We start from the raw sequence: 26302 nt of genomic DNA, 5'->3' as shown, positions 1-26302 counted from the left end.
TAAATTATTCCTTTGATGGATTACCAACAGAAACTGTATATCTGCATTATTACAAACAGATTTTTTTTTACAACTCGACAGCCTGAAGTTTGTTCTAGATTATGGCTCATAACCAACATTTAAATCATTAGTAAGTGATATATTAAGATTTATTAACCACTGATGAAGACTTTCGAAGTTATAAATTAGACCTTAATCAAATAAGTCACTGAAATGTTACCAGGCTAATCCTGCTTCCAGCTGAACTAAACAGTGAAACAAAATGCACACACACACACACACACACACACACACAAATAAACATAAAAGCTCATGTTACACATACTTAAGCCTTCAGCAGAGCAACATTAGCTCCATTTAAAACTTTTTTTTTTTTTTACAGTCCAATGTAAACACAGTCATTACAAATCACTCAGTGTTGCCAGAATGCTCTGAATGATCTCAAATTATGCAGCCCCCTCTGTTTGAACTGTGCAAATACACAAAACTCAAAACACTTAACACTTTTGATTTTCAGACAAAGAGATTTAGAAACAATGATTCGAAAAGTTCAAGTGACCGTTCGCTGTCATTTGTCCTGCCATGACTTGCGTCCACCTTCATCACTTTCATTTGGATTCATCCCCAGCCCTCGTGCACCTCTCTTGCACCTGTGCCCCCTCCCTCCATCACCACTCATTTATCTTGTCATTCCTCCTATCACTGACTCCTCCTCTTCCACCCATCCTGCTTTCCCTCTCCTCCTCCTCCTCCTCCTCCTTGTCTCCCTGATTTATAGGAGGCGGTGTGCAGTTCACACACATTCCACTACTGACAACACCCCCCCCACCCACCCAACCCCTCCTGCCACTGGACTCTCATATCTAGGCATGGTCGTTTATCTTCATGATCCTCCGATGGAGAGAAGACGAGGGAGGGTTAGAGAGATGAGACAATAGGAGGAGTGTTGTTTGTGTTGAGCAGGCCAGACAATTTTTTCATACACCTCTGTCTGCCTCTTGTTGCCTCGATAGGAGTGATCTTTCAAATGTGTGTGTGTGTGTGTGTGTGTGTGTGTGCGTGTGTGTGAGTGTGTGTGTGTGTGTGTGTGCGTGTGTGGGCTGGCTGTGGAGTCCCTATCTCCTGTGTTAAAGTTTCCAGGCCTGACGGCTCCTACATGAAAGAACCTGTGGAGTCTTTATGGAGAACAAACGGCGCCCTGACGCAATGCTCAAGGTTCAGGACACACACACACACACACACACACACACACACACACACACACACACACACACATACACAACAACAACCCATGCCACACACTCACTGGCTCGCTCACTCATTCACTCATTCAGACACACCGCATCCACAACCCACAATCCACAAATCCCCGTCCTTGCACACACCCGTTGGCCAGGCCTAATTAGTTATGTGGTCGGCACTCTGCTCTATCCCAGAGCCCCAAATGGCAGCAGGTCATAAAACCTTAAGTGTTCCACCAGTCAGAGCCGTGCAACTCTGGCCATATATCCTCCAACACAGTCCAGGCTAGACTGAGTTGTATCAAAGCCCATTGCTCACAGACCCACTGACATCCACGAAATCCCTTTATGGTATTTTCAAAGGCATTTCTGAGAGATTTTTGGCACTTCAGTTTTGCATCTCTGTTTTTTATGCTCCCTCAGGTAGGCAAATAGCCCTTGCTCACACAGACACAGACTGACTCAAGCATTAAACTCTTTCCCAAGGGAACAATGTCAACAATGCGCACACACACATATACAAGGGCACATGCACACACACTATTAACCCCAAAAGTAAACATTGCTTTTGGTTGGTGAGCTGGATTCCCATAGTTAGTTTGTCTCCTTGGCGCCCAACACCCACCGTCCAGTCCTCAGTAGCCCGGGCGTTGACAGGTGGGTGTTTCCTCTGACACCATTTTGCCCAAGGGAACTGTGTTTGGGTCTATATGTGTGGATGTGTGTCTCTGTCCAATTTCACACACTCATTATTTTGTGGATTCCCCAGGGAGACATCAGTGAATGTGTTAATTAAACAAGACTAAATAAGATCAGATAATAGCAGATCATGTGACCTCTAAAAAGTCCAGTGATCACCAACAGATCTGATTATCTGACCTTCTCTTCTCAGCATGTGTGTCTGTGGACAGAGGTAGAAAATGAGAATGACAAGAATGGATGAACTATTCCTTTAAATTTGAAATTGTTTCCATAAAACCATAAGTTTTCTCTAGCAATCAGGGATATGATTGTCAGAAATGATCATTTCATTTTTCCTCAAATTAAACTATAGGCCTACTTTATAAACTTTAAACTATTTCTTTAATCAAAAGAAAATAATTTTTACAAAATAAAAAATATGCCCCTATTATCTATAGAACCATATAACTGAATTATTTATGCTCTCACTTGCATCATTCAACAGCACTTTAACCTCAGCAGATTTTACTACTTGTTCTACTAAATGTTTTTAAAAGAGTCACTAGTGCCTTTACTAGCACGTACTAGTGACAATATACAGTATGTCTTTCTGAATGTGAAACACATTTAACACATTTATCACCTTATGTTATTTTCTGCATAATTACGTGTCATGTATTTATTTGACATATTTTCGAAAATGCTCAAATGTAACATTGCAACTTTTTTTCCACATAATTTTATTTGCACTTTATCATACAGCTTGAAATATTTTATTTTCTTGTGGATCTGCCTGCTTGTATTTGCATGTTTGTGTGTGTGTGTGTGTGTGTGTGTGTGTGTGTGTGTGTGTGTGCTCTGCCCTGGTCAGCCAGCACAGTGAGATTAATAGGGCTCAGTGTAATCAGGAGGTAATGGGAGGCTCATAGGCGTCTAGACAGTGTTCAGACCAAACCATAACTCCTACACCCAAAACACTGGGGAATTATAGCAGTGAAAGGACAAAGGGTAAAATGAAAAAAAAAGGTTATTTAGTTTTAATCTTAACTGTAAGCAATTGTTGTTACAGTAACATCATCTACAGAGACAACACTAATAAAGAATGAGGCCAATCATATGAACATAGACATGAATGTGAAAGTGAGCACAGTGATTTACTGTGGAACAACAAGCAAATGTAAAAAATGTATCTTTATCATTCCCTATACCTTCTGCATATAAATCGAGAGGAAAGTAGAAAAGTGGAGAGGAGTGTTGAGGGGTGGGGTAAGGAGAGGAACACACACAGCATATCATCAGGCTTTCAGCCACAACCTCCCAAAACCACAGAAAAATAAATAAGCCAAGAGGGAAAAAAATCTTCTGGGTCTGGAAAAAATGATCTCATGTTTAGTCATGTAGCTTTACGGGACAATGCCCAGGACACAACTAAATATTTTATTATTATAATTTTATGACAAACTGTTCAAACTGCAGCGCAGGGCTGAAGGTATCCATGTAAGAAAGAGGGCAAGATATAGAGAGAAAGAAGGAGAGGGAGAGATGAAAAGAAAGTGAAACCTGGGTGGCCAATACTGGCAATGATGTGTGCATTAGAGATGATTGCTGGGAAAGCACTTATGAAGTCTCTGACAAGAAGATGAAAAAAACTCCCCTGATAAGTGAATCATCCATTGACTCTGGCAAGCAGGCTCATTTTGATTAGCAAAGACTATGTATGACAAATATGTTTAACATAAAAAGAGAGACACAACCATTTTCCAGTAGTGAGTTTAGAAACACATGCTAAAGACGGCAGCTTTCACTGAAGGCAATGTTTTCATCTTGAATTATTAGAGTTAGAAAGATGCCGCACTTGTCAAGAATCAAATTTCTTGAGTTGAGGGTGTAATTTTGAAATTATGGCCACTGGTTTTTGAGGTAATCAGTGGAGCATGTGGAATAAATTGTGCCACAGGTGCACCATGACCAACTATAAAGCACCTACATTTTGTACTAACAACTATAAATGCTATAGCAATTCTACACGTCAGGGTCATGTGCTGTAGAAGGGGTTTTCCAAGTCTTGTAATTTTCCAAAACACCACCTCTGTAACTTTTCCTTCACTTTCATTCTGAAGCTGTATGTCAGATGCACATTCTTTAACCCTATAATGCCAAATGCATCAAATATGATACAAGCACTTCTGAGACCTATTGCATCACCTTATGGTAAAAACTTCACTCAAAACCCTCTTGTATCCAATCTGATACTTGTCTTCCAACCCCTGGTGGATACCTTTATCACTACAACAATTCAAACACAGTACATGGGACAATCCAAGTTGGCCACCTTCAGATAGTTCCCAACTCACTGGATCAAGGTAAAGAAAATTGCGATTTTTACGATTTTCCAGTGACATTTTCTTTGAAATTTTTAGTAATATTCTAACATGAACACTTAGTCTGTTGAAGCAAGTTATAATTACATATTTTTTTGCATTTTAGTATGTAGTAAAATCGTGTATAAAATTTGGAAAAACCTATATGCAAATAATTTTTTGTAATTTTTTTTTTCAAATTTTGTGAAAGGGTCAAATAAAGGTTCCAGATTCAAGAAATCAGAATTTTCTGTCCATTATTTCTGGGGTCAGGCATTACAGGGTTAAAGATGATATGCAAAGATGTCTGTTCCAAGAACTTGCAAAGAATTTGGAAACCCCTGGAAATGATCAAGTACCATTTCTGTTTACTGGCTTCTACGATATTGGCTGTGAAGAAAGTTTAGTGCTATCAATAGTTTACAGTGTAGTCAACTTAATGATGGAGAAAGATATGACTGAGCTTTTAAGCAGTTCATAAAATTTACAAAGCTTTTAACTCTCTTCTGCAGATGGTTTAGTTGTTATTCAGGTGAACTGAGTATGGAATTTCGTGGTCTTACATGGAGAGGGATCTTGACCCCATCTCAATGGGAATCTATAGTGGAAGGCCACAAGATATGATTGCAAGCTTTGCAAATAGCAAATAAAATGGACTTGTGCTGAGTTTTTTTTTTCTTTTTGTCAATCAGAAGAATTGTTTTCTGCATCAGGTCATTGCCCTTCCGAGAGTTGAAAGGCATGAAGACGGATGCGGAGGTTGCTCTGTTTCTGCTTCACAGCTAGGTGACTTTAGTTATAGTAGCAGGAGTGTTGTTAGTATTGCTGTCTGCAGCTGGTGTTCTGGCTATGGGAAACTGTCTCGCTCTCTCTGTGTTTTAGCTTCGCAGCAGCAACTTAGTGACAGTTTGTTAATCAACAACTGACATTACTTGCTGTGTTGTTGTTTGCTCTGTATCGTGTGGTATTTGTCTGTACAATTTGTGAAGGGTTTTATAGCCACTAAGACCTAGAACCACACAGTTTTGCGAGCACAGTGTGATTATTTTAAAGCTATGCGAAGGTAACACTACCTTCCTTGTTAGCTTAGCTACAAAACCATGGTCCTCTCTTCTGTCACAATAGATTTTTTTAAAACAGTTGAAACAACTGAGTCTTGTGATGCTTTGTTTGTTTGATGATGTTTTATATCATAATGTTTGTTTTGCTTCAGCTATCAGAAAGAGTGTCCACCTCTTCACTGTATATGACACTCCCCATATTTCTCTTTTGGTCAGCTAGCCCAGTTGTTTCTGTCATGGCTTGGTTATGCATTTCCACGAATTTGGGGGGGGCTTCTGAAAGAGCACTAGAGGGAGGAGTTTATTTCTTTTGCTGTTGAGTTCAAATATCAACAGTCTTTCTCCAGAATCATGCACAGGTCTATGAGTGATCATTTTAATCCACACCAAGAGTAACAGTGGGGTGCAAGATTACAATTTAAGAGGAAGAGGAAATTCACTGGGATAGTATTAGGTGCTGCAACTACTTGGCTGCTGATGCAAGGCTCCTCCCAGCACATTAGCCATCCAGCTGGGGAGCTAAACATTCAGTCATTACAAAGTTTTGCGTTGTGTTATTTTTTTTTTTGAGAGAATTAGCAAAGTTTTTCTTCAGCGCTGTCCATATTTTCCAACTTTGTTCCGAAGCAGTTCTGGCACCACGGTGAGAAGAAAAAAAAAGCTGATCACTCTGGAACAGTCGTGTAAACATATTTTACATAAATTATCTCAGTGTAAAGAGGAAAAAACACTGACTTAATAGATTATGACTTACCCAAACAAACCGAAACAAACACACTTACAGTCAAATGGCATGAGGCCCACCGCGCTGAAGTGCTTAAAGCATGCCACTCCTGTCTTCATCATCATTATCATCATCATCAAAGAGTTGTTGTCGGGCATCTCAACATACACTGCAGTTGAGAATATGACACTTTAAACAAATGAAACATGGCACCTTTAAAATACACAGTAAAGAGTGGGTGACCTTTCAAAAAATAAACACAGACATTACTCAGACAGAATGGGGGCTGGAGGTGGGTTGAGGCAAGGTGCTGACATGCGGGTAAGGTTGGGTGGGGGACCCATGCCATGCAATGAGATTTTTAGTGTGGCGGTGGAGAGTGGGAGCTCAGAGGTTGGATTAAGAGAAGGAGGGTAATTCGGAAAGGAGACGCTGAGGGCACGCAGCGGTTTAGCCGGTGGGAGTTGTAGGTCTAGAGGAAGAGAGGGGGAGATGTATGATGTGGTATTGGGGTTTATCCAACTTCCACATGCACACACATGCACACACGCATGAACCCTACCTTTCACTGGCCACCCAGCTGTGTAAACAGCCCATGACAGAGTGTTAGCTAAAGTGCCAAGCCAATCAGTGGGCGAGATGTTGAGGGAGGTGGGACAAGTGAACCAGTGAGTCAGCTTCTGGGTGTGGAGAGAAACACAGTGTCAGAATGACACAATGAAGAAGAGGCAGATAGGTCAGGAGTTAAACTCATCTCCCCTACTCCCACTGTCTCCCACTCTCTGCCTGTGTCTCCCTCCTTCTCTCAAATTTTCAAATTCATACAGTTCAAACTATACATATATATATATATATATATATATATATACACACACACACGTATATATACACACATACATATATATATTTATATATATTTATAAGTGTGTGTGTGTGTAAAATATAATACAGAAGTTTTCTCTCATGCATACTCTATCTGTGCAGTCAGTTTACAATGACATCAACTTTCTGTCTCTACTTTGAGCTGAGCAAAGTAAACAAAGCTTTACTTTCATAATTTGCAAAACAGAGGAAGTGACGGATATATCATGTCTGATCAGTGAGTGGAGAAAACAAGCAATAGAAAATGAGGGAGGGGAAGAGGAGGAGACAGATTCAAGGAGAGAGAAAGAAGCTGAGAAAGAAACAGAACAAGGGAAAAGTGTCCAGTGTCAGATTTACAGTGGTAGTGGGAGAGATTTGGCCGTGTTCTTATAGCACACTGAGGACAGAGCCAGAGGAGGAGTAGGAAGACAGATTTACATGGTGAGAACAGCTCTGGCTGCTCTGGAGTAGCACACTGGACACATAGTGTTCTCTTGTGATCTCTATATTTAAAAACTGCTTCAGTGCAACAACAAAATACTTACATATTAATCCATCCTTTTTTTTCCACACTCAGTCCTCATGGGAAATTAATGAAATCATGATACCCAAAACACATGACTCAAGGTCTATCCTTCGCAGGCCATCTGTTCAGGTTTTACTGTGGTATTACGGTGATATATGGACCCAATATCCAAGAGGGATTCAATGTCAAGACGGTCTTTGTGCTATGTGCTGGAAGATAATAAGTCAATTTATGAACTGAAGTGTCAGGCTGCATTTGGGTATTTTAGGTATATTCACTCAACAGAAATTTTAACCTGAAGCGTAGTTTTTTTTTTTTTTTTTTTTTTTACTTTTCTCTGTTATCAACAACCTTGTTAAAAATCAAAATTACAATCATTATTAGCCACATTGTCTGCATGACTCTTTGGATGCCATTGTCAGCCTGTTGGTCCATCACTTTGGTCTAGACTGACGTATCTCACCAGTTGGGATTCCAATAAAATTTCTCGGTCCCCAGAGGATGAAAAATGATTTTGGTGGGTGAGCCCCCAACTTTTCTTCTAGTGCCACTGGGAGGTCAATATTTTAACTTTTCCAGGGAAAAAGCTCAAGACTGACAACATGGATTAGCACTTTTTTTTTTTTTTTTTAACTGAAATTCATGGTTCCCAGAAGATGACCTTCTCTGACTTTGGTGATCGTCCGACTTTTCCTTTTACACCACCATGAGGTTGACATGTGTTGTTTTAAGTGAAATGTCTCTATAAATGTGGGATTTTGGCACAAAATTGTAATAACATGGTGATCCCCTTTATTTCTATCTAGCACCATCATCAGATAAAAGGTTAAATTTCTCCAATGCCACAATCAAATACCTGTAAAACTAATAACTATCCTATCAGCTTCACTACACGGTATTTAGGCTAAATAGCAAATGTTAGTGTGCTAACACTCAAGTAAGACTGTGACCAAGGTAAACATTCTGCCTGCTAAACATCAGCATGGCTTTGTAATTGTGAGCATGGTGATGTTAGCATTTAGCCAGAAGCGCTGTTCACAGGTCTTGGTCTCAAAGGACGAAAATCCACTTGACTGATTTGAACATCCAGACTTCTTGAAAAGGTTTGGGTTTAACGCTGAGGTTGTATCTGTCAGACATGCACTGTTTACTTCCATAAACATTTAGTCACACCACAAGCTATCATTAATTTCACTCTATGTAACCAGTAATAACAGAGCAGAGCAGGAAATGTGCCATTATGAGTGTCTGTGTGAAGGTCCGTCCTGTGTGTTTCCACTCAGAAAAAACTGGGATAAACCCCTGTAGGTGTGTGTGTGTGTGCGTGCGTGTGTGTGTCTGTGTGTGTTTGTGTGCCTCTTTCGGGGTTTTACTCCTTATTTAAGACCAATATTTACCCAGCAGCCCCAGGGTGAGATTACCTCATATTCTCCCGCCCAGCTGTGCTTTCTCAGCGTTTCCACGGCAACTGGCGGAATGTCCCATCATGTTTATCTGCCCGCCAGGGAAACACAGAAGAGAGGAGGAAGAAGCAGCAGACGGAGATGGAGAAGGTACACTTAAGTTGTAGTGTGTGTAGAAGACAGACACTCACACACTTGTATATATGAAATCACACAGGAATGCAAAAGGAACTTCAATAGGATAAAAAGACACAGGCTCACTGTTGGTTACTGACGTGTTCACACAGATGGGAGCGCAATCAACAGGCTACAGGAAGTTGATCAACACTTCCACTAGGCAACTGTCAGGAAGCTGAGTAACAGTAACAAGAGTGATATCTTGACAATAACAATATTATTAGCTCTGATGCAGTTTTCTTGAGTTTCTGTTTACTTTCTATGGATGATGACTAATTAGAACTTGTGGTAACAGTTTATTTCAAAAGCCCATATTCAGCATTTATAAGCAGTAAGCAAACACTACAGTGTTGTAAGCAAACACAATGTCAGGGTAAGTTATAAGTTTATTAATATCTCCTATGTAGTTTTCATTACCATTTAACCAAAAAAAGTTAATGAATGCTTGACACCATAGCTGTCAAATCAAATATGATGATATATTATTACACACACAACCATTATAGCCATTTCATAGTAAAGCATGTATTAACTGTTTCACTCACTGCTGGCTTAAAACTGTTTACACATGTTTTAAAAACACATGAAGAAATATCATCATATATGATTAATATTATTATATTATCAAGCATTCATAATTTGTTCACACACTTATAGCTGCTTCACATGAGGAGCTGTAGTTGCTTTCAGCAATAAACACTTTAACATACTGTGATATCTGCTTTTGGCAACATCATATTGTTATGCTATTGTTATCCTGTGCTTTTCCTACTGCGGGAATTCAAAATATAAACTGTTTGTATAATATAAACAGTTTTTAGCTCAAATCTGCTAAAGCTAAATATGGAGCATTAGAATTAAGTGTTTCCAAACTTGGTACTGATGTTAAAACAATCTAACATTATAATAGATAACCAAAGCAACAACAAGTATTCAATATGACTATTCAACCCTAATGCATAGACCCCCCTTAAGGATGTATTCAGACTTTCACTGTGATGAAATATAGTGACCTGTCAACCAAGTTGATCACAGTATGACCAGCAACTTCATTCAAACAGCAAATCTCTGAAAAGCTCCAGAGTGGCTGTTCTGGGATTGAATTTAGCCTCGGACCTCCTAGAGGGGACAAACCAAAGGAGAACTGATCCTCTGGGATCAGCCACTTACTGTACCTAGTTTTAGTTCAGTAAAGCTGAAAGTTTGAATTTTTCATGGTATTTGGAACAATTCGTCATCATGAGTGGGCTTTAAAACCACCAACTAATTCTGGCTGAATTCAGCAACTTTTAAAGCAGAACACTCTCTCCTCCTTTAACCACAAAAGTTGAGTTGCCCTTGAGTAAACTGTTTGACTCGAAAACACCTAAAACACAGGAGAAAATCTTCTGCTCTGAATTTTTGTATGAAATATAACCATTTCTGATGCCTACTCAATCATTGATTAGCCTAAATCAGTGTTTGTGTTCTTACTCAAACTGCTTGATTAAAGTATTATTAGGTTAAATCTGAAACACTCTACTGGGTAAAAAAAAAAAAAAAAGGAGGAACTTCTATTTGGCAAGTCAAATGTGGAATTAGTGTCTGTCCACAAAACCTCAACAACAGATGAAACATTTCAAATAACCTTTGTGACTGAGAGGACTACCCACACTGTTGACTTCCCCCAGTGTGTTTGGGCACAGCACCTGGGCAAAATAGATCTGCATTGTTAAGTCAGAGCCAGTTGGAGCAGGTTAGCTAAGGAAAAATGTGCAGTATACTGCTCATACCAGCTGAGATGGACACAGTTTTCATCTAAAATGAGCTCTAATGCAAACAAAGCTTGTAAAGTGGTGGGGATGGTTTCCCCCAGATTGGGGGAATTTTTTGATTTTTCCCCAATTTTTGTCATTGATGGTTTTCAGAAAAGACTGAACAATGAGAATGGGTGAGTTCATAAAGTCTCAGTAAAACTTGAACCTAGAAAGCAAATTATAAATTATTAGACTCATAATCATCTGATTTTCACATCGTTGTCATCATCACTATCATCATCAGCAACGATAAGAAAAATGTTACAGATGCAGAACACTTTATAATGACCAAGCAATGTCCAAGAATCAAAGCCCACAGTTACACCAGTGGCCGTCTCGGTAGTCCCTGCAATGTGGACACTGTCTTTCCATGGGAACGGACAGTTAGGCTATTTGCTTTAATTTGCAACAGAAAAGCTTGTGGTGTATAGTGACTGTTAGGGAATGTTCTATTTGGTCTTCCCCTGGCCTGTTTAAGTGATAAAAGTGTCATTATTTAGCCTCTGAAGCAGAGGGGAGAGTGCAAATAAGACTGTGTGACCCTCTGTCAAGAGCCTCCGTTCTTCAGAAGCTCATTAAGGGCCTCCAGGACAGCACATCAATTGGCGGGGCCCTCCAGTTTCCTCTCGGCCTTTTTAAGCCTCTCTCCTCGGATTCAACCCACTCTTCGGGCGACTAACGGCAGAAATGGACTCGGTTTAGAGCTAGAAGGGACATGAAAGGAAAGATGTCGCGCTGTGAAGTGGTATAAGCGACTTATTAAAACAGCGGGGAAAAGGCCTTGGATTTGAGCCAAATAGGATCTCACCCTGTCGGGCTCTGACCGGATTTGGGGAAGTTTGGGTTCACTTCTTGAGATGCTCTCCTTCTTTGGTCTCTGTGCCTGGTGAATGATTTTAGACAGTCCTGAAAGCTTTGATTGGCGTCAGTTGTTGCGCTTGACTGAGCAGCAGACCCATAAAAGTGACATAGGCTATTCTCTATGAGACTGCAGTTGGGGAGCGAATATGGAGCTGCAAGGCCGCTTCGTGGACTCCACGTTAATAAATTTTGTCAATGACATGAACCTGATAGAGTTTCCGCAAAAGTACACTTTGGGACCGAAACAGCAGGTGGATAATACCCCACCAAGTCCGAGCAACCAGACGCGGCTGAACGACTCATCCTGGAACAGGGGCCTGGGAAACGCCGTGCGCACCGCGGAGCATCTGGTGATGGGCCCATCACGGTACTACACCCGGGGGGCACACGGCCACACCAAGTCCAAACGTAGGAGGATCATCACCGTGGTCCAGCGACAGGCGGCCAACGTGCGGGAGAGAAAGCGGATGTTTAGCCTGAATGAGGCGTTTGATGAATTGAGAGGGAAAGTTCCTACTTTCGCCTACGAGAAGAGGCTGTCCCGTATCGAGACGTTGCGCCTGGCCATCGTCTACATCTCCTTCATGACGGACCTGCTGGAGAACACCTGAGATAGAACAGAACAATATGAACTGCACTCCATGGAGACTGGATTAGATCTGATTGCCAGTCTTTAGTAATCTTATAACCACAGCAAACGTTAAAACTATCTCAGTATAGCCTACAGATTTTTATTGCAACAATTCCAAAGAGCATTTTCTGAGAAGTAAACTATAACAGTGGCAAAATAATGTTATTAAATTATTAGACTGACATAAGCAAACCGAGAATACTTTCTGCAGATATTTCATTTCATTTAGTAGTATGTGACTTATTGTTTCTTAAAAATAAACGTACAACCTGTGGTAATGTAGCCCCTTGCGCTCCGATACAATGATAAAGAAAGGAACATCAAACCTAATTCAGACTCATTTTCCCCAAATTTACAGGATTACAAAGTCCGACCGTGCACCTGAGAGACGTAATAAGCAATTACAACGTTTTTAATGGGTGTGCTACGCATGAGTGAACTTTCAGGTGCATTTTTCAGCACCTTGGAGAGCGACACAGCAGCTCGCCTCACCTGGTCCGTCACAGACGATGAACAGGTGAGACCGCTTCTGGCTTTCCTCAAACAAAACACGAGAGCAAATACGGGGTATTTATTGGCCCCTGAGGGCCTTAAAATGAAGCGGATTTGAAAAACAAATCCAGGGCTCACGGCATGACGCTGGGTATTATCTTTGGCACTGAGGTGTAAATTGGTTGAGTGATATGATGAGAGAGGTGGGGCAGGGTCCGGAGAGATAAAGTGAGGGACAGAACCCAAAAGGCTGGGCCTGCTATGGACTGTGTCACCCCGGCCATTAGATGCAAGGCCTTTCGGTATTACACGGTGCGTAATTCACACCGCAGAGCACCTTCATAAGTTGCCTGATCTAGTTTCAGCCACACGTAGAGGTATTTCTGCTGGGTTTTCATATCAGGTCTAGGCTATATTTCGGTAGGCCCCAGAGTTGGGTGGTCATGTGTGCGTGTTTAGGCTCTGTGCGGCTCTTTCCCTCTCCCCCTCCCAGTGCATCTTCATCACCTCCAGTGTTTGCCTTGTGCGCTCCAGCCGTACACCGCCTTTAGCGACCCGCTGTGAGCACGGATCCGCCCTGAGAGCTCCCTGGGACGGCCTGCCTTTTAAACCTGAGCCGCAGTGTCGAGATCCCTGCGGGAGTCAGAGCCATTTAAGCGCATACCTCAACGCGGGGCCGCTGACGGGAAAATAAACACCTCGCTCTGCTTATACGAGCAGAGGCCTCCTGCTGTGACAACCTCCTGTGTTTCAGTGGGTCTGATATTTTTCACCGCCGTCACTGCTCCCAACTCTGGCAGTGTCCAGACCTGGACGAGGAGCGTTGAGGCCCAGTACTGACAACAGGCTTGTGGAGACATTTCTGTTAGTGTCTTTGATTTGTTTGCAATAGGAAGTCCATGTATGTTTATATATGGTAGGACTACAGCAACTTTTAAAAAGGACTTGCTTGGCAAATGACACAAAAATGGCAAAATGAGTCTGAACATGTTCTAATTTATTGTCAAGGTTTTATAGATATTCAAAAGGCACTCCCATTGTTCTGTTTAATTTACTGTAATTTAATGTTTTAGTGAGTGCGTGCTAGAAAAAAAAAATGGGTCAGAAATAAATTGCTGTGGGAGGAAAGAATTCATCTCTAAAAGTGGGACCGTTGAGCCCAAATCTACACCCATAATTCAATAACACCGCCCCAATACTACACCCCCTTTCACAATCATGTGTAAAAAGGAGCCTGCATGTCTTATTCTCTATTCCTAATATTATAGCTAGTCCTCTCCTTCTCCTGCAGTATTATATTACACCCCTCCTCACCCAATCACAGCGCTCCCCAAAATCCTCCTGCCCGCTCCTATAAGAGCCCCGGTCGTCCCAGTCTGGCAGCCACCTCTCCCTATCCGTGGCGCAAGAGATTTACCGTAATCCCAGCCCACACCCCACTACAGGCCACGGTGCTCGCTACCTGTCCTGTTTGTTGATGTTGTAACCGGTTCAGGGGATTCGGGTCAGGGGTTATAACGGTCCTTCAGACCACAGAAAAAGTTCTGGAAAAAGACTATGCGGGAAGAGGACTCCTCCCCAGCGGACAGTGCGGGGAACAGCGAGGAGGAGACCGACCGGCAGCTGCGGCGGAGAGGAGCGAGGAAGCGGCGGGCGGCGCGGAGGAGCGCGGACCCGGAGGAGGAGGAGGAGGAGGAAGGAGACGCGGGGAGTCCGAGCCCCGGCCAGAAGAAGAGACGTAGAAAGAACTGCGGCGGCGGTGGGAGTGCGGGGAGCGCGGGGAGCGCGGGGAGCGGCGGGAGCGAGGCCAGCAGCAGCCCCGCGCGCTCCTTCGACGACCCGCAGACGCAGCGCGTGATGGCCAACATCCGCGAGCGGCAGCGGACGCAGTCCCTCAACGAGGCTTTCACGTCGTTACGTAAGATCATCCCCACCCTGCCGTCGGACAAGCTGAGCAAGATCCAGACGCTGAAGCTGGCGGCCCGGTACATCGACTTCCTGTGCCAGGTGCTGCAGAGCGACGAGCTGGACGCGCGAGGGGCCAGCTGCAGCTACGTGGCGCACGAGCGCCTGAGCTACGCGTTCTCGGTGTGGAGGATGGGGGGCTCGTGGTCCCTGTCCACTGCGTCCCACTAGCAGGTGGGGGGGGGGGGGGGGGGGTCCTGCCGCGGGTTGGGCAGCACGGTAGGCTCTGAGCTCCTTTCACTCTTCATCCTGCAGGGAAGACGGGCTGTGCCCAAAGGTGCGGTTTACGCACCACACACAGATGAAAAATATCAGAGCAATATAGTTTTAATGCTCCGATAGTTATAGTTTGTATGACACCCCCCCCAACCCCCCCCCAAAAAAAAACTCCAATAGAAGTTATCAAGCTTGTTTTATTTTTGTTATGAAATGGGTGAAGGTCCCAGTAGAGGGTGGCCAACTTACGCACGCAAATTACGCACGTAAATTGTAAAAGCCCACAAGATCTGTCTTAACATCACGCACCACGCTATGTAGTTATTGACAACTGTGTGTAAAGTGGGGTTTTACAGAAGAAATGTCCTGTTTTTTCTGAAAATATACATTAAGCCTATGTTTATATTGCTTTCCCCATAGGTCACATCCAGGTTACATCCCTGCACTTACACAAATGCTTTAAGAGATAGGTCTAAAGCGGATTTTTCTTAATCAAATTAATAATTTTTTCACAGGTTATCCAGACTGAGGAACCAGTGGATCAGGCCAACCCTTCAGATAGACTGAGACAGGCCAAACACAGCTGAGGCCCACACACAGCCACTGTGCAACAGGCCTGAGAGGAGAGCAGGCTTTTCATATTTCCCTCTTCCCTTTGCATGGACTGTAATGTTTGCAAGGGAGCACTTAGGACAGACAGGAAGGATATGAAGAAAGAGAGACCACTGCGACAATGAATGTTGTAAAAACAAAAATGAGCTCTGAGGGACTGCTCTGTTTTGAAATATGAGTGAAAAATGACAATTCATTCCACATTCCCTGTGAAAATGTTTCACAGCAAATGACATGTTATGTATTTATTTTTATACACAGAAATTCCTTTTTCCCCTCTCAAATAAAAGTTATTTATTTTTGGGATATCACAGAATGCTGAATGGATCTGGAGTTGAATGTTGTAAATATTTGGCAATATCTTGAATAAAAAAATGAAGGTATCTTTCATTCCTCCCAGTTGTGTGGATCATTAGACTTCAATATAAGTTCTAAAACAAGAACCTGAGGGCATGAGGGTAGAATTGTTTTTAATACCTGATATTTTTTTTTGAAACACTCTCTTCCCATAGTCTCAGTGCTTTAAGTCCACGCAGAGAGTTTATTTTCATTTGTTGTTGCTGAATCCCCAGTCAACTAAACCACAGTGGAGGGGGACAAAAGAAAACATCTCATACCCGTGGCTTACACCGTAGTGATTTCTAGAGCTCAGGGATTTGGGAAAGCCATAATTAGTTGGTGGTCTGTTTGAACAGGGTGAATGTGGAGCTGTGGGAGGCATGCATGATATTCCCAGATGTCCTCCGAACCACAGGTCAGCATGGGAGTCTCCTGCAGGTGCTACAGCAGCTACACCATGAGCTTTGACAGATAACAGTAGTGGATATGGGTCATAATGCAGGTTAAATTGAGTGATTACATATATAGCTGTAATTCTGATTTAAAAAAGAACCAGTTATCAACATAAAGAAACATCACAGAATAGCAAAACAGAACTTATAATGTTACAAAGCCATGAGGAAACCAAATTAATGTTAGAAAGTACAAATGATGTTTAACTCCAAACTGTCTCTGCACAGTGGAATTTTAATGCAATTCTCGTGTAAAACCTTTTATCATCAAATATTTTTTGGTTTTTCCCACAGATTTAGTTTCAGTGAAATGAAGACACATTCAGGTGGTCCTACAAAAGCTCACCTTTTCACAGAAACACTAAGAAGTATTGATAAAGATGACAAAAATAAAATTTCATCTTAATTGGGGACATTGATGGTCGTGTAGACAGCAATGCTCTGTTTATTAGAGGCCAATGAATCAGTAAAAATATCAATTACATATCTGTTAAGATATACTATTACATGTGCACAGGCAAAGTAGGACCGTTTACCCCAGGATAGATGGGACCTATATTGCTTTTAATTGCCTAAATCCAAAAGTCCTCATTTCTTAAATATTTGTACATATCATTAAGACAATGTAAAGATCCTGGAGGAATAGTGTTTTTACTGTGTAACTATAGTAAAAGCAGTTGGACAATCGGATATGAGAGACACTGAGTTCAACACAAACTCACTGTAGTGCGTTCCAGTGTTCTCCATAGGCTTGTTGAGGGATGATTATAGGAGCATTACTGTGTTTTTGCATCACAGGTTGCGTGCGGAAGGTAAAGCCATCAGCTCTGACCCCGAGACCCCTCACCAGCCACCGGGGGGAATCGATTCCCACCCTTAGATCACCGTGGCCGTGTTATCTTAAACTTGAGGCTGTTGCTCTGACACGGAGGAATGTCACCTCTGAGGCTCTGAGACACACACACACACATATATATAGGCTGTACACACAGAAGGAGATTTCTCACGCCTACCAAACAGAGAAATACATTCCACAGAGAGAGAAAGAAAGGGGGGTGCAACTCAGCTCCTACCATGCTTTGATGTCTGAAGGTAACGGGATGGTCGCTTGTTATCAGTGTGAAGGCATCTGGCTCTGTGGATTTAAGTGTGCTATGATTTATAGACTCTTTGATGACTGACACTCACACTCAAACTCTCTCCTGCTCATTAATCACAGCTTCTATCTGTCTGCTTTGAGCTTTTAGAGTCCTTCAACATATCTAAATGTCAAAGGTGCAGGCCTGTGTGTTTTAATAATGCCAGGACAAGTAAATTTCTCATCCTTCTACATCAACAGTAGGCCCAGATTGTAGTTTGTCTGGTTGGTTAAAGATCCCAGTAAATGTCTACCTGTATCTTTTTTTACTTCTTTCAGCTTTGTGTCTCCCTCACTTCCATCTCTGTCTGAAGTTCCCCATTACAGGGTAACAGGCCCTGGTTTATATTAACCCTCAACACCACAAAAAGACAAGGGGGGAGAGGAAGTCGGGCTGAGACAGACAGACACACACACACACAAACACAGAGAGCAAGAGAGACTAGATTTACAGGTCTGGTTTTCATTAGTGCTAATTATCTGTGTTTCATCTCAACCTGAGGCAGTTACTGAGTGTGTGTATGTGCAAACGTGTATGTGTGTGTTGATCATGATTGTGTTTACCTGTGTTTCTGTGTGTGCACTGTTATTTGTGGTCGGCTGCTTTGGACCCACGGATAACGAATCAAGACCACCACACCTGAGAACGTTCTCTGAACTGAAATGAAATCTGCTCTCAAAACTCCCCGCCCTCCACCAATCACTAGTGGAATAAACTTTAATAGTGAACAGGCTGTAGACACATCTTTTCATTTTATTTATATTGTCACACATCATCTTGAATGTCTTTGAACACTGTATAGGTGTCAGGGTGAGAAGTTAGGGTGGGGTTGAGGGTTGAGTTCACCTGATCAGTTTGATGTGATGCTGTATAGAAGCAATTAGTACACGAACAATGTGGACAATATCTTGACTTAGAGCACTGTCAGATGCTTCTGGTATTATTTCGTATTTACTGAACAGTATATCTATCAAGAAACATTTTGAAGCCGGAGAGTTCATGTAACTCATTGTATAACATTTTGTGTGGCAGTGGAGGGAACTTTCCAAAGTCAGAGAAATAACCCTGATGACAGTTATCTCAGTTTGGGCTTGAGACACATTTCTTAACAGTAAGTCACTGTAAACTGTGGAGACCAGTTTGAAAGAGTTAGACATTTGGGAGGCAGTGGGGTCTAGTGAAAGACCAGAGTTGAGCTCAGTTGAGTTGTATTATGGAAATTGTAGGATCCAGCCCATATCTGGGACAAGACGTCAGAATATCTTGGCCTCTGCAGTATCAATTTTGACAAACTGAGTAAAAACGGAAATCCCTGCATTACCCCTCCAGTGATACATCTGAATGTATTTCATTCCCCTATACCTGAAGAAACACCTGTTTGGTCTCCCTCTCTGCAGTAATAATTATTAGTATGATGGGTAGTAATGCTTTATAAAGTCAGGTCAGGCAGGAAACATTGTGAAAGAGAACTGCAGCCTACTAACATAATGAACACACAAACACACACACACACACACACACACACACACACACGTTCCCCGAGGTCGGTGCCAACTGCACCCATCATTCTTGACCTGTGACCTCTCAAACTGACCCACTGACTGCAGCGACCCCCAGCTGGACCAAAAACCACCATGTTCACCTCCACAAAATGACCACTCAGTTCACTAACACTTCTCAGATGCATGGGCAGAGGAGTGCAGAGACATTAGGATATGGATTATGGAGAACAATGGCGGCGTATAGCAAGAAAAAATGTTAGCTTTGGTAAGGATGAGTTTGAAAATGAACAAGCTGAGAAAGCAGTGAGAGAAAGAGGACGAGAACTCAAGAGAAGGAGGCAGGAAGAAGGGAACAAACTTATACGAATCCTCTCATTGCTCCTGCCCAGGGCTGTTTATCTTGCAGATTGAGTTAAGCACAAGCCTCTTATGACTCTCCACATACCAGACAATATCACAGTGGCCCTGCTTTACGAATATAAACATAGGCGCTTTATCAAAGACCAGCACAGTTCATTCAAACACATAGGCTCTTTCTCCTAACTTAATTTACTGCACCCTATATAAAGTTCCCTTATTAGATTTAAGCTGTTTGAATGTCCGATTCTGGCTGAAAATGGGGAACTTTAGGGGGTCTATTGATGAATGTTAAAGGGGTTTCTTCATGTTTACCTTATAAAAACCACACTGGTCTCTTATCATGCATAAATCTATGGACTATCAGTATGGAAAAGCCCTGGGTCACGCAGAACACAGAGTGTGTTATTTCCACAGAGAGAAGGCATTGTTTAACTTAACATAGGAGCATTCACAATGATAGGAGTGTGGCTTGATGGGGAAATGTGTGCTTCCTTTTTGTGTTAACAGTAGATGGGATTGTCTTAACTCTGCTCATAGTAACTGTGAGTTGTCTGACACACACATACATGCACAAACACACACATAGTGTTGCATCATCCTGTATTATATAAAGTTTTTGAGCTTTTCTTAGTTGAAAGCAATAACCAGAGCACAGCCATAGTTTACTGGCATTCCGAGGGCCCCTGTCACAGGCGAGTATGCACACACACAAGGGTGAAGTGAGGGATGACTTGGCAGTAAGAGCGACTCAGGCCTCAGAGTTGGTCTAAGGGGAGCTATGCTGGGAGAGAAATAGACGTTGAAATCTGCAGCCTTCCCTCTGGTGTTCACTGTGGGGTGGTCTCTGTTTCTTTCTCCCCTTTCTTTATTTCTCCCTCCTCAGTTCTTCCCTCATTACTTTGAGGTGGTCTGTTTCTGTCTTTTTGCCTTGCTCTTTCCCATCCTAAATCTCTTCTCCCTCTCCTCCTCTTCATCAAATTCTCTCCTTTTATCTGTCGTATAATCTCCCTCGTTCCGTTTAATATTTTCCCCTGTCTCATTTCCTCCTCCTCTTCAAACTCCCTCCATTTCGCCCCTTTTTCGCCCCTTTTTGTTTACCTCGACATGCACATACAAAAACGCTCATCGTGCCTCACTAATTGCTCAGTGCCGCTCGCCAGGAGTGTGTGTGCACAACACTGGAGAGTGTGAGTGCACTTTAAGAAAGGAAGAAAACCAAAGCGAGACAAAGAGAAAGATGCTGGGACTGTAAGAAAACAAAGTATTGCTGATGCAGTGATTATTGCTGGCCAGCATTTTTTTAGCCAGTGCTCTGTGTGTGTGTGTGTGTGTGTGCGTGTATGTGTGTGTTTTACTTTACTTTACTTTAGTTTAATATTTGAACATTATATTTCCTTTCCTGAGTTATTTTTCTGCCTGCGCCTCCCTTTCTTCTCTCCCTCTCAGAAGGTGTTGGTTGTGTGATTTTATAAGCCTGCCATTTGGTGTCATACGAACCACTGCAAGTTTTTTTCAGGTCCTGTAAAACAGGCCTAAATGCCCCATAATTCTCTTCCCCTGGCTGCCTGGTAAGGGTTAGTGCCAACTTTCAGAATCACAAATGCATACACACACACAAACTGGAATTGAGTCATGGCACAAGAGGAAAAGTGTAAAATAACACCACCTATTTAAAAAAAAGAGGCAAAAGGTCAGATGGAGACAAAAAGCACATATAAATGCAAGGAAGGATGCATTAACATACACATACAGAGAGAGTTTGCGTGTCTCAACATATAATAGCACAGTAAAAAGCCAGGCACCAGGATTACAACAGGGTAGAGGAGTGTGAGTGTGTGTGTGTGTGTGTGTGTGTGTGTGTGTACTTGTACTTGCTACATAGTAAGGACCAAAAAAAGTATTTTACTAACAGAGTGAGGACATTTTGGGAAAGTGAGGAAATTTTGGCCGGTCCTCACTTCACACCTTCAAATCACATTTTGAGGGTTAAGACTTGGTTTTAGAGTTATGGTTAGAATTAGGTTTAGGTTAAGGTTAGGGTAAGGGGCTAGGGAATGCATTATGTCAATGCGTGTCCTCACAAAGATGGAAGTACAAGTATGTGTGTGTGTGTGTGTGTGTGAGCACATGCATGTGGGAGAGTTATAAATAGTTGGATCATCTGGAGCACATTAATGGTACAGTGTTTAAGTGAACAGGTCCGCTACCTGCAGCCACAGAAACCTCAGAACAGACACTGCCAAGCCCCAAGCTGGAGGGACACACACACAAACACACACACACACACACACACACACACACACACACACACACACACACACACACGCACACACACACACACACAGCAAGGCATAAAGACAAGAAACAGAGAGAAAAATCAATCAATAATGGCAAAGCAATTTTAGCAAAACTAAGCTAAAACAAATCACTGAACAAACAGACAGGGTAGGCGTCTGAGAGGAAGTGCCTCACACAATAACACAACCTGACTGTGGTAAATTGTGCTGCTCCGCAGCTTTAAGACAAACAAGGGTTATTAGCAAAGGCACCAGAGGGATACCAACTCTGCTATTAAATGGTGAGCTTGACATAAATTTTAATGGAGGGGAAACATAATGTCTGAACAAGGCTGCTTAGGTTTGAGCTGACCATACACCACTTCCCAAGGCCACACACATGAAAAGCACCTGTATGCACTAATGTAGAAATCCTCATTCTGTCTCACTCAGACACAAATATGTGTGAAAGTGTGTGAACTTGAATAATACAAGGTTCATTTCACAAAGTGAGTAAAAACACACGTTTTTCTGTAACAACCCTCTATAACCTTTATTATTTAAACTTTTATTAATCAGGTCATCCAGTTACACTACATACTGTTACACTGTAAGTATGACCTGTATTTGTTTAAGAAGGGTTGTTTACACAGACGGATTTTCATCTCCCAAATACAAGTGTAACACTCACTACTCTCACATACAAATCTCGAAAGCCAATAGTTGTGTGTTTTTTATTCTTTTAAGAATAAAGTTAAGTTAAGTTTAAGTCCTGCTTTCACTGCATCTTCTTTCCAAGTTTGCCTCAAATCTAAGGCCCCCAAAACTGGTGAAGGAAGTGGGCCCTCCCCCTCCAACAGCACATTTACACTCACACACACACTGAAACCTGAGCCACAGGAAGTGGTCCTGCATGTCAGGGTAGACAAATTATTCACCGTTTGAAAAATGCACCTTTTTCCTCCTCTCCTATATTTTCCTCCTCCTCCTGACTCCCTACTTGCCTTCTTCTCCGCATTTATTGTTTTCATTTCAGGGCCTCCAGAGAGGAGCAGTAAAAGAGACAAAAAGCTCTGCTACCTGTGTTATCTCAAAATGAGTTGCGTTCAGACTCAAAACGAGCTGCTGCTGTGGTTGCACAGGCCCCAGAATTCTGGGAAATATTCTCTTGCGGTGTTCCCTGAAGACTTGTGGTATTCCTGCCCATAGTATCCCAACCACGCTTTTGTGGAATTTCCTAAATGGATGAAAAGCAGGTTTATTTGCACTCTTTTGAAAAGTGAAACATAGATCTTCCTTATCTCTATGCGGCTGTATTATTTTACTGTGTAAACCAAACTGTGAACAGGCTGAGGGAGAGAATAAAAAGAGCAATTTTGTGCTGGTTTTAAGAAAAGTAGAATGAACAAACAATAGAACCAGCGAGTTTAACATATAATGTGGGCGATTAACACTGTAAAACCTCTGTCCTCACCAGCAGATTTGCGTTGTGTAAGTGAATCCTTAATTTTAAAAATGTGTGTAACAATTTGTGATCTATGAATTAATGGGATTAGGACTGCAAGTCCACACAAATTAATTAGCTTGTTTTGCCCATAAACTGAAGCAAGACCAATCTGATAAAAACACACCATGATATAAACCACATCATGATCTAGTTTCTAACTCACTTTAGGTACACCCTGTGCACTTGAAGCCCATAGTCTTTGTTTTTTAACAGTAAATATGATTCAGTCCACGGTTAAACTTTGATTGGACTGACAACAAACCAGATGCACAACAGTCTTTTAGTCTAAAAGTGACTAACATATAGAAACCTTTTTGATTACATTGCTTTTAGTATGTATTTTTCTAGTTTTGTTGACCATAAATCATACCATAAAATAATAAAGTGAGTTTGATGAAATAGTGAATAATAGTAATCATAATAATATAAAAAGACCATGAAAAGACATAAATAGTCATTGCAAACACTGCAACAAAGCTGCAAGGGTCATATCTGGGTTAATGTATCTCAGCAGTATTTTTAAGTCCCCTGTAGACATAACCCTGTTATGACTGTCATTTCTCTTGGTCATTACAGCACAGTTGAAAAGTGCTACATACTGTAAATGCAGTTAACTTATCTTTTGTTGCTTTGAAACCTCACATATCAGAGTGACGATAGCCAGACCTCTTTCATAGCAGATGACATGACTGGTGAAGCTATTTGTCATTCAACCTAATATAACCCACCTTAGTAGCAATGTTTGAATCACTTTATAATACATTGTTGTTATACACATATACAGCAATCTTGGGACATCTGTGCAGAGCTGCGTTGTAGCTTTGGGGTTATCTGTGCCCATCAGGTGACTTGTTATTCTGTCTTTTTAGGCGCCATTCCAAATGTCATTCATTGACAAATATGTTCCCCACAAGGACAGTAAACTATCCAACTTATTTTGTGTGACTTATGCTGTGTGACAGCGGTTACAATCAGACCACGGGAATGTGCACACAGCACTAGAATGACACTGTTGTTGTGCACCAGGAAGTGTCCACTCTCCTCCTGCCAGGACTGTGTGGATTAGGCTGAGGTCAGGGGGGAGAAGGTTGTGTTAAGTGGAGTTTGGAAGAGCGGCTGCCAAACACACTTTCCCCTCAGGCAAATGGTCAAGGGACAACTGAGGGCGCACACACACACACACACACACAGACAGAAAAATGGTTGATTCAGAAGTAAACATCTTGCCCCATCAGTACCCACAGTGCCTTGGGCTAGTTGGCCCACTGGCCCACCCTGGTGACCCTTGTTACCGTGGTGATTAGATATTTGGAGGCCTCATCTGCAAACATTTAGCCAGTGTCACCCCTAATCTGCCTTGTGTCACCCTGCCACCATGGATTCAGTAGCAACACGCGCACAAACATGAAACTGAGGACATAATTAAAACAATGAATACATCTTCCCCGCGTTACTGCACCAGGTAAAAAATGTGCAACTCTGATCTAATTGTATTATTTTTATGACGAAATGTGATGCTAAACCTAAAACCTATCTTTTGACTATCAAACACTGGCCCAAGGTGGCTGTAAGTTTAGTTTCCTCCTTGACAGAAAACAGTAGCTGAGGTTAACCTGAACTCTCAAACTACTCCAGCAACATCCATCCAACACACACACTATTTTCTGCCAAAACATGGCTATAGACACACCTTCTTTTGGAATTGAGGTATTTAGCAAAACAATGCTGCTACATAAAAGTAGTGTATTAAGCCCTATCCAATTTTTTAAACGATTTATAACGGCGGTTCCCAACCTTTTCCATCTCATGACCCACTTGAAAATCTCAAAAATGTTGGCGACCCACATCTGACCCAAGTAATGAGACACCAAATAATGCGTTCTTAGAGCATTTTTTATTTTAATAATAATGACCACTAACTAACATTCAAGACTGAACACAAAGCAGGGGAAACATGTAGGAAGCACCAGTCTCCACAATGGCTTATCACAGTGATAACCTTAATATGTACATATGAACATTCTTAATGATTTTAAAGATCATTTCATTTTAAAACATTTAAAAACATAATATTTATTTATTTATTTTATATATATAATTACATTTTTTCACCAAAATTTTATTGTTTGGCAAATGATTTGTTGGCCATCTTGCAATACCTTTGTGACCCACCAGGGGGTTGCTGATCACTGATCTATAATTTATGATGCTTGTTTATCTATATATCTATCTGGTTATCAAGAGAAAAGCTACATTTTCATTATAAATTTGGCCTCAGCTGAAGGACTTCACACTCCTGGTAAAATCCTCACAGAATCCAAATCTGCAGTGCATCAGGCAGACAGTAAGGCTGTTTTTCTTGTGGTCTAAGAGGCAGCTTTTTGGAAATGTGAGGTTTCAAGCCAACAACAAAAATATGTACCTATAAAATGCATTTCCTTCATCATTAAATTACCAGTTGCTGTCACATTCCACCTTCTGACCTATGAACTATGACACACCGGTCCTCCTCCTCCAGGGCAGACCATTGTGGACGTCATGCCTCAGGTCACTCATTGGCTTAAACAGAGCAGGAGACTGTGTTACCTCTGGAATAAGTTAAGGACTCCTTTAAATGACAAATGAACTTTGAGTTGTTAAGCAACTTGCTCAACATATGGTCACCCAACAAATGTAAATACGTCTATATATATATAAATATGTCTGTATGTCTATCACATCAAGTAGAAATTCATATTAAACCACCCTTATTACTTACCTTGAGTGGCTTCTGCATTATCTATTATTTAATCAAACATGTTTCAGCTCTCTGCTTCTAATCTTATCAATTTGCCTGCAAGACTTTTGACTGCTTATTTACCTTTTACAGTTTTGTGTGGCTTATTATGGTTTGTGAAACTATGTATGGTATGCACAAAGTGATTTATTTGAGACACGCATCTAATAGTTCTTCTTAAACTATCCACTTATCCAAACAGGAGTTTCAGATGGATCGGCAGTGACCTCTAGTGATACAGATCCAACACTGCAGGTTAGAAACCGCCCAGTGCAGTCTTCAGCTGCCAGTACTGGGGACTTTTTCAAAAGGAAACAAATTGTTAAAAAGATCAGCAAGCC

General features: G+C 41.7%; 2 protein-coding genes across 2 annotated transcripts; both read left to right on the top strand.

Moving 5' to 3' along the window:
- Window positions 1–11826: 11826 nt before the first annotated feature.
- On the top strand, window positions 11827–12530 carry LOC139633523 (fer3-like protein). Its single transcript, XM_071499226.1, has one exon. It carries the CDS (start codon window positions 11841–11843, stop codon window positions 12303–12305), a length of 465 nt encoding a protein of 154 aa, XP_071355327.1. The 5' UTR covers window positions 11827–11840; the 3' UTR covers window positions 12306–12530.
- A 1644-nt stretch (window positions 12531–14174) lies between these two features.
- Window positions 14175–16000, top strand: twist1a (twist family bHLH transcription factor 1a). Its single transcript, XM_071500954.1, has 2 exons — window positions 14175–15001; window positions 15514–16000. The coding sequence occupies exon 1, from the start codon at window positions 14375–14377 to the stop codon at window positions 14951–14953; it is 579 nt and encodes a 192-aa protein (XP_071357055.1). The 5' UTR covers window positions 14175–14374; the 3' UTR covers window positions 14954–15001; window positions 15514–16000.
- The last annotated feature ends 10302 nt before the right edge of the window (window positions 16001–26302 follow it).

The sequence above is a fragment of the Trachinotus anak genome, unplaced genomic scaffold (assembly GCF_046630095.1).
Source record: "Trachinotus anak isolate AG129_WGS33_773 ecotype Australia unplaced genomic scaffold, CSIRO_AGI_Tana_v1 ptg000016l, whole genome shotgun sequence".
NCBI classification, from domain to species: domain Eukaryota; kingdom Metazoa; phylum Chordata; class Actinopteri; order Carangiformes; family Carangidae; genus Trachinotus; species Trachinotus anak.
The sequence above is the reverse complement of the archived record's forward strand: the minus strand, read 5'-3'. Positions and strand labels throughout refer to the sequence as shown.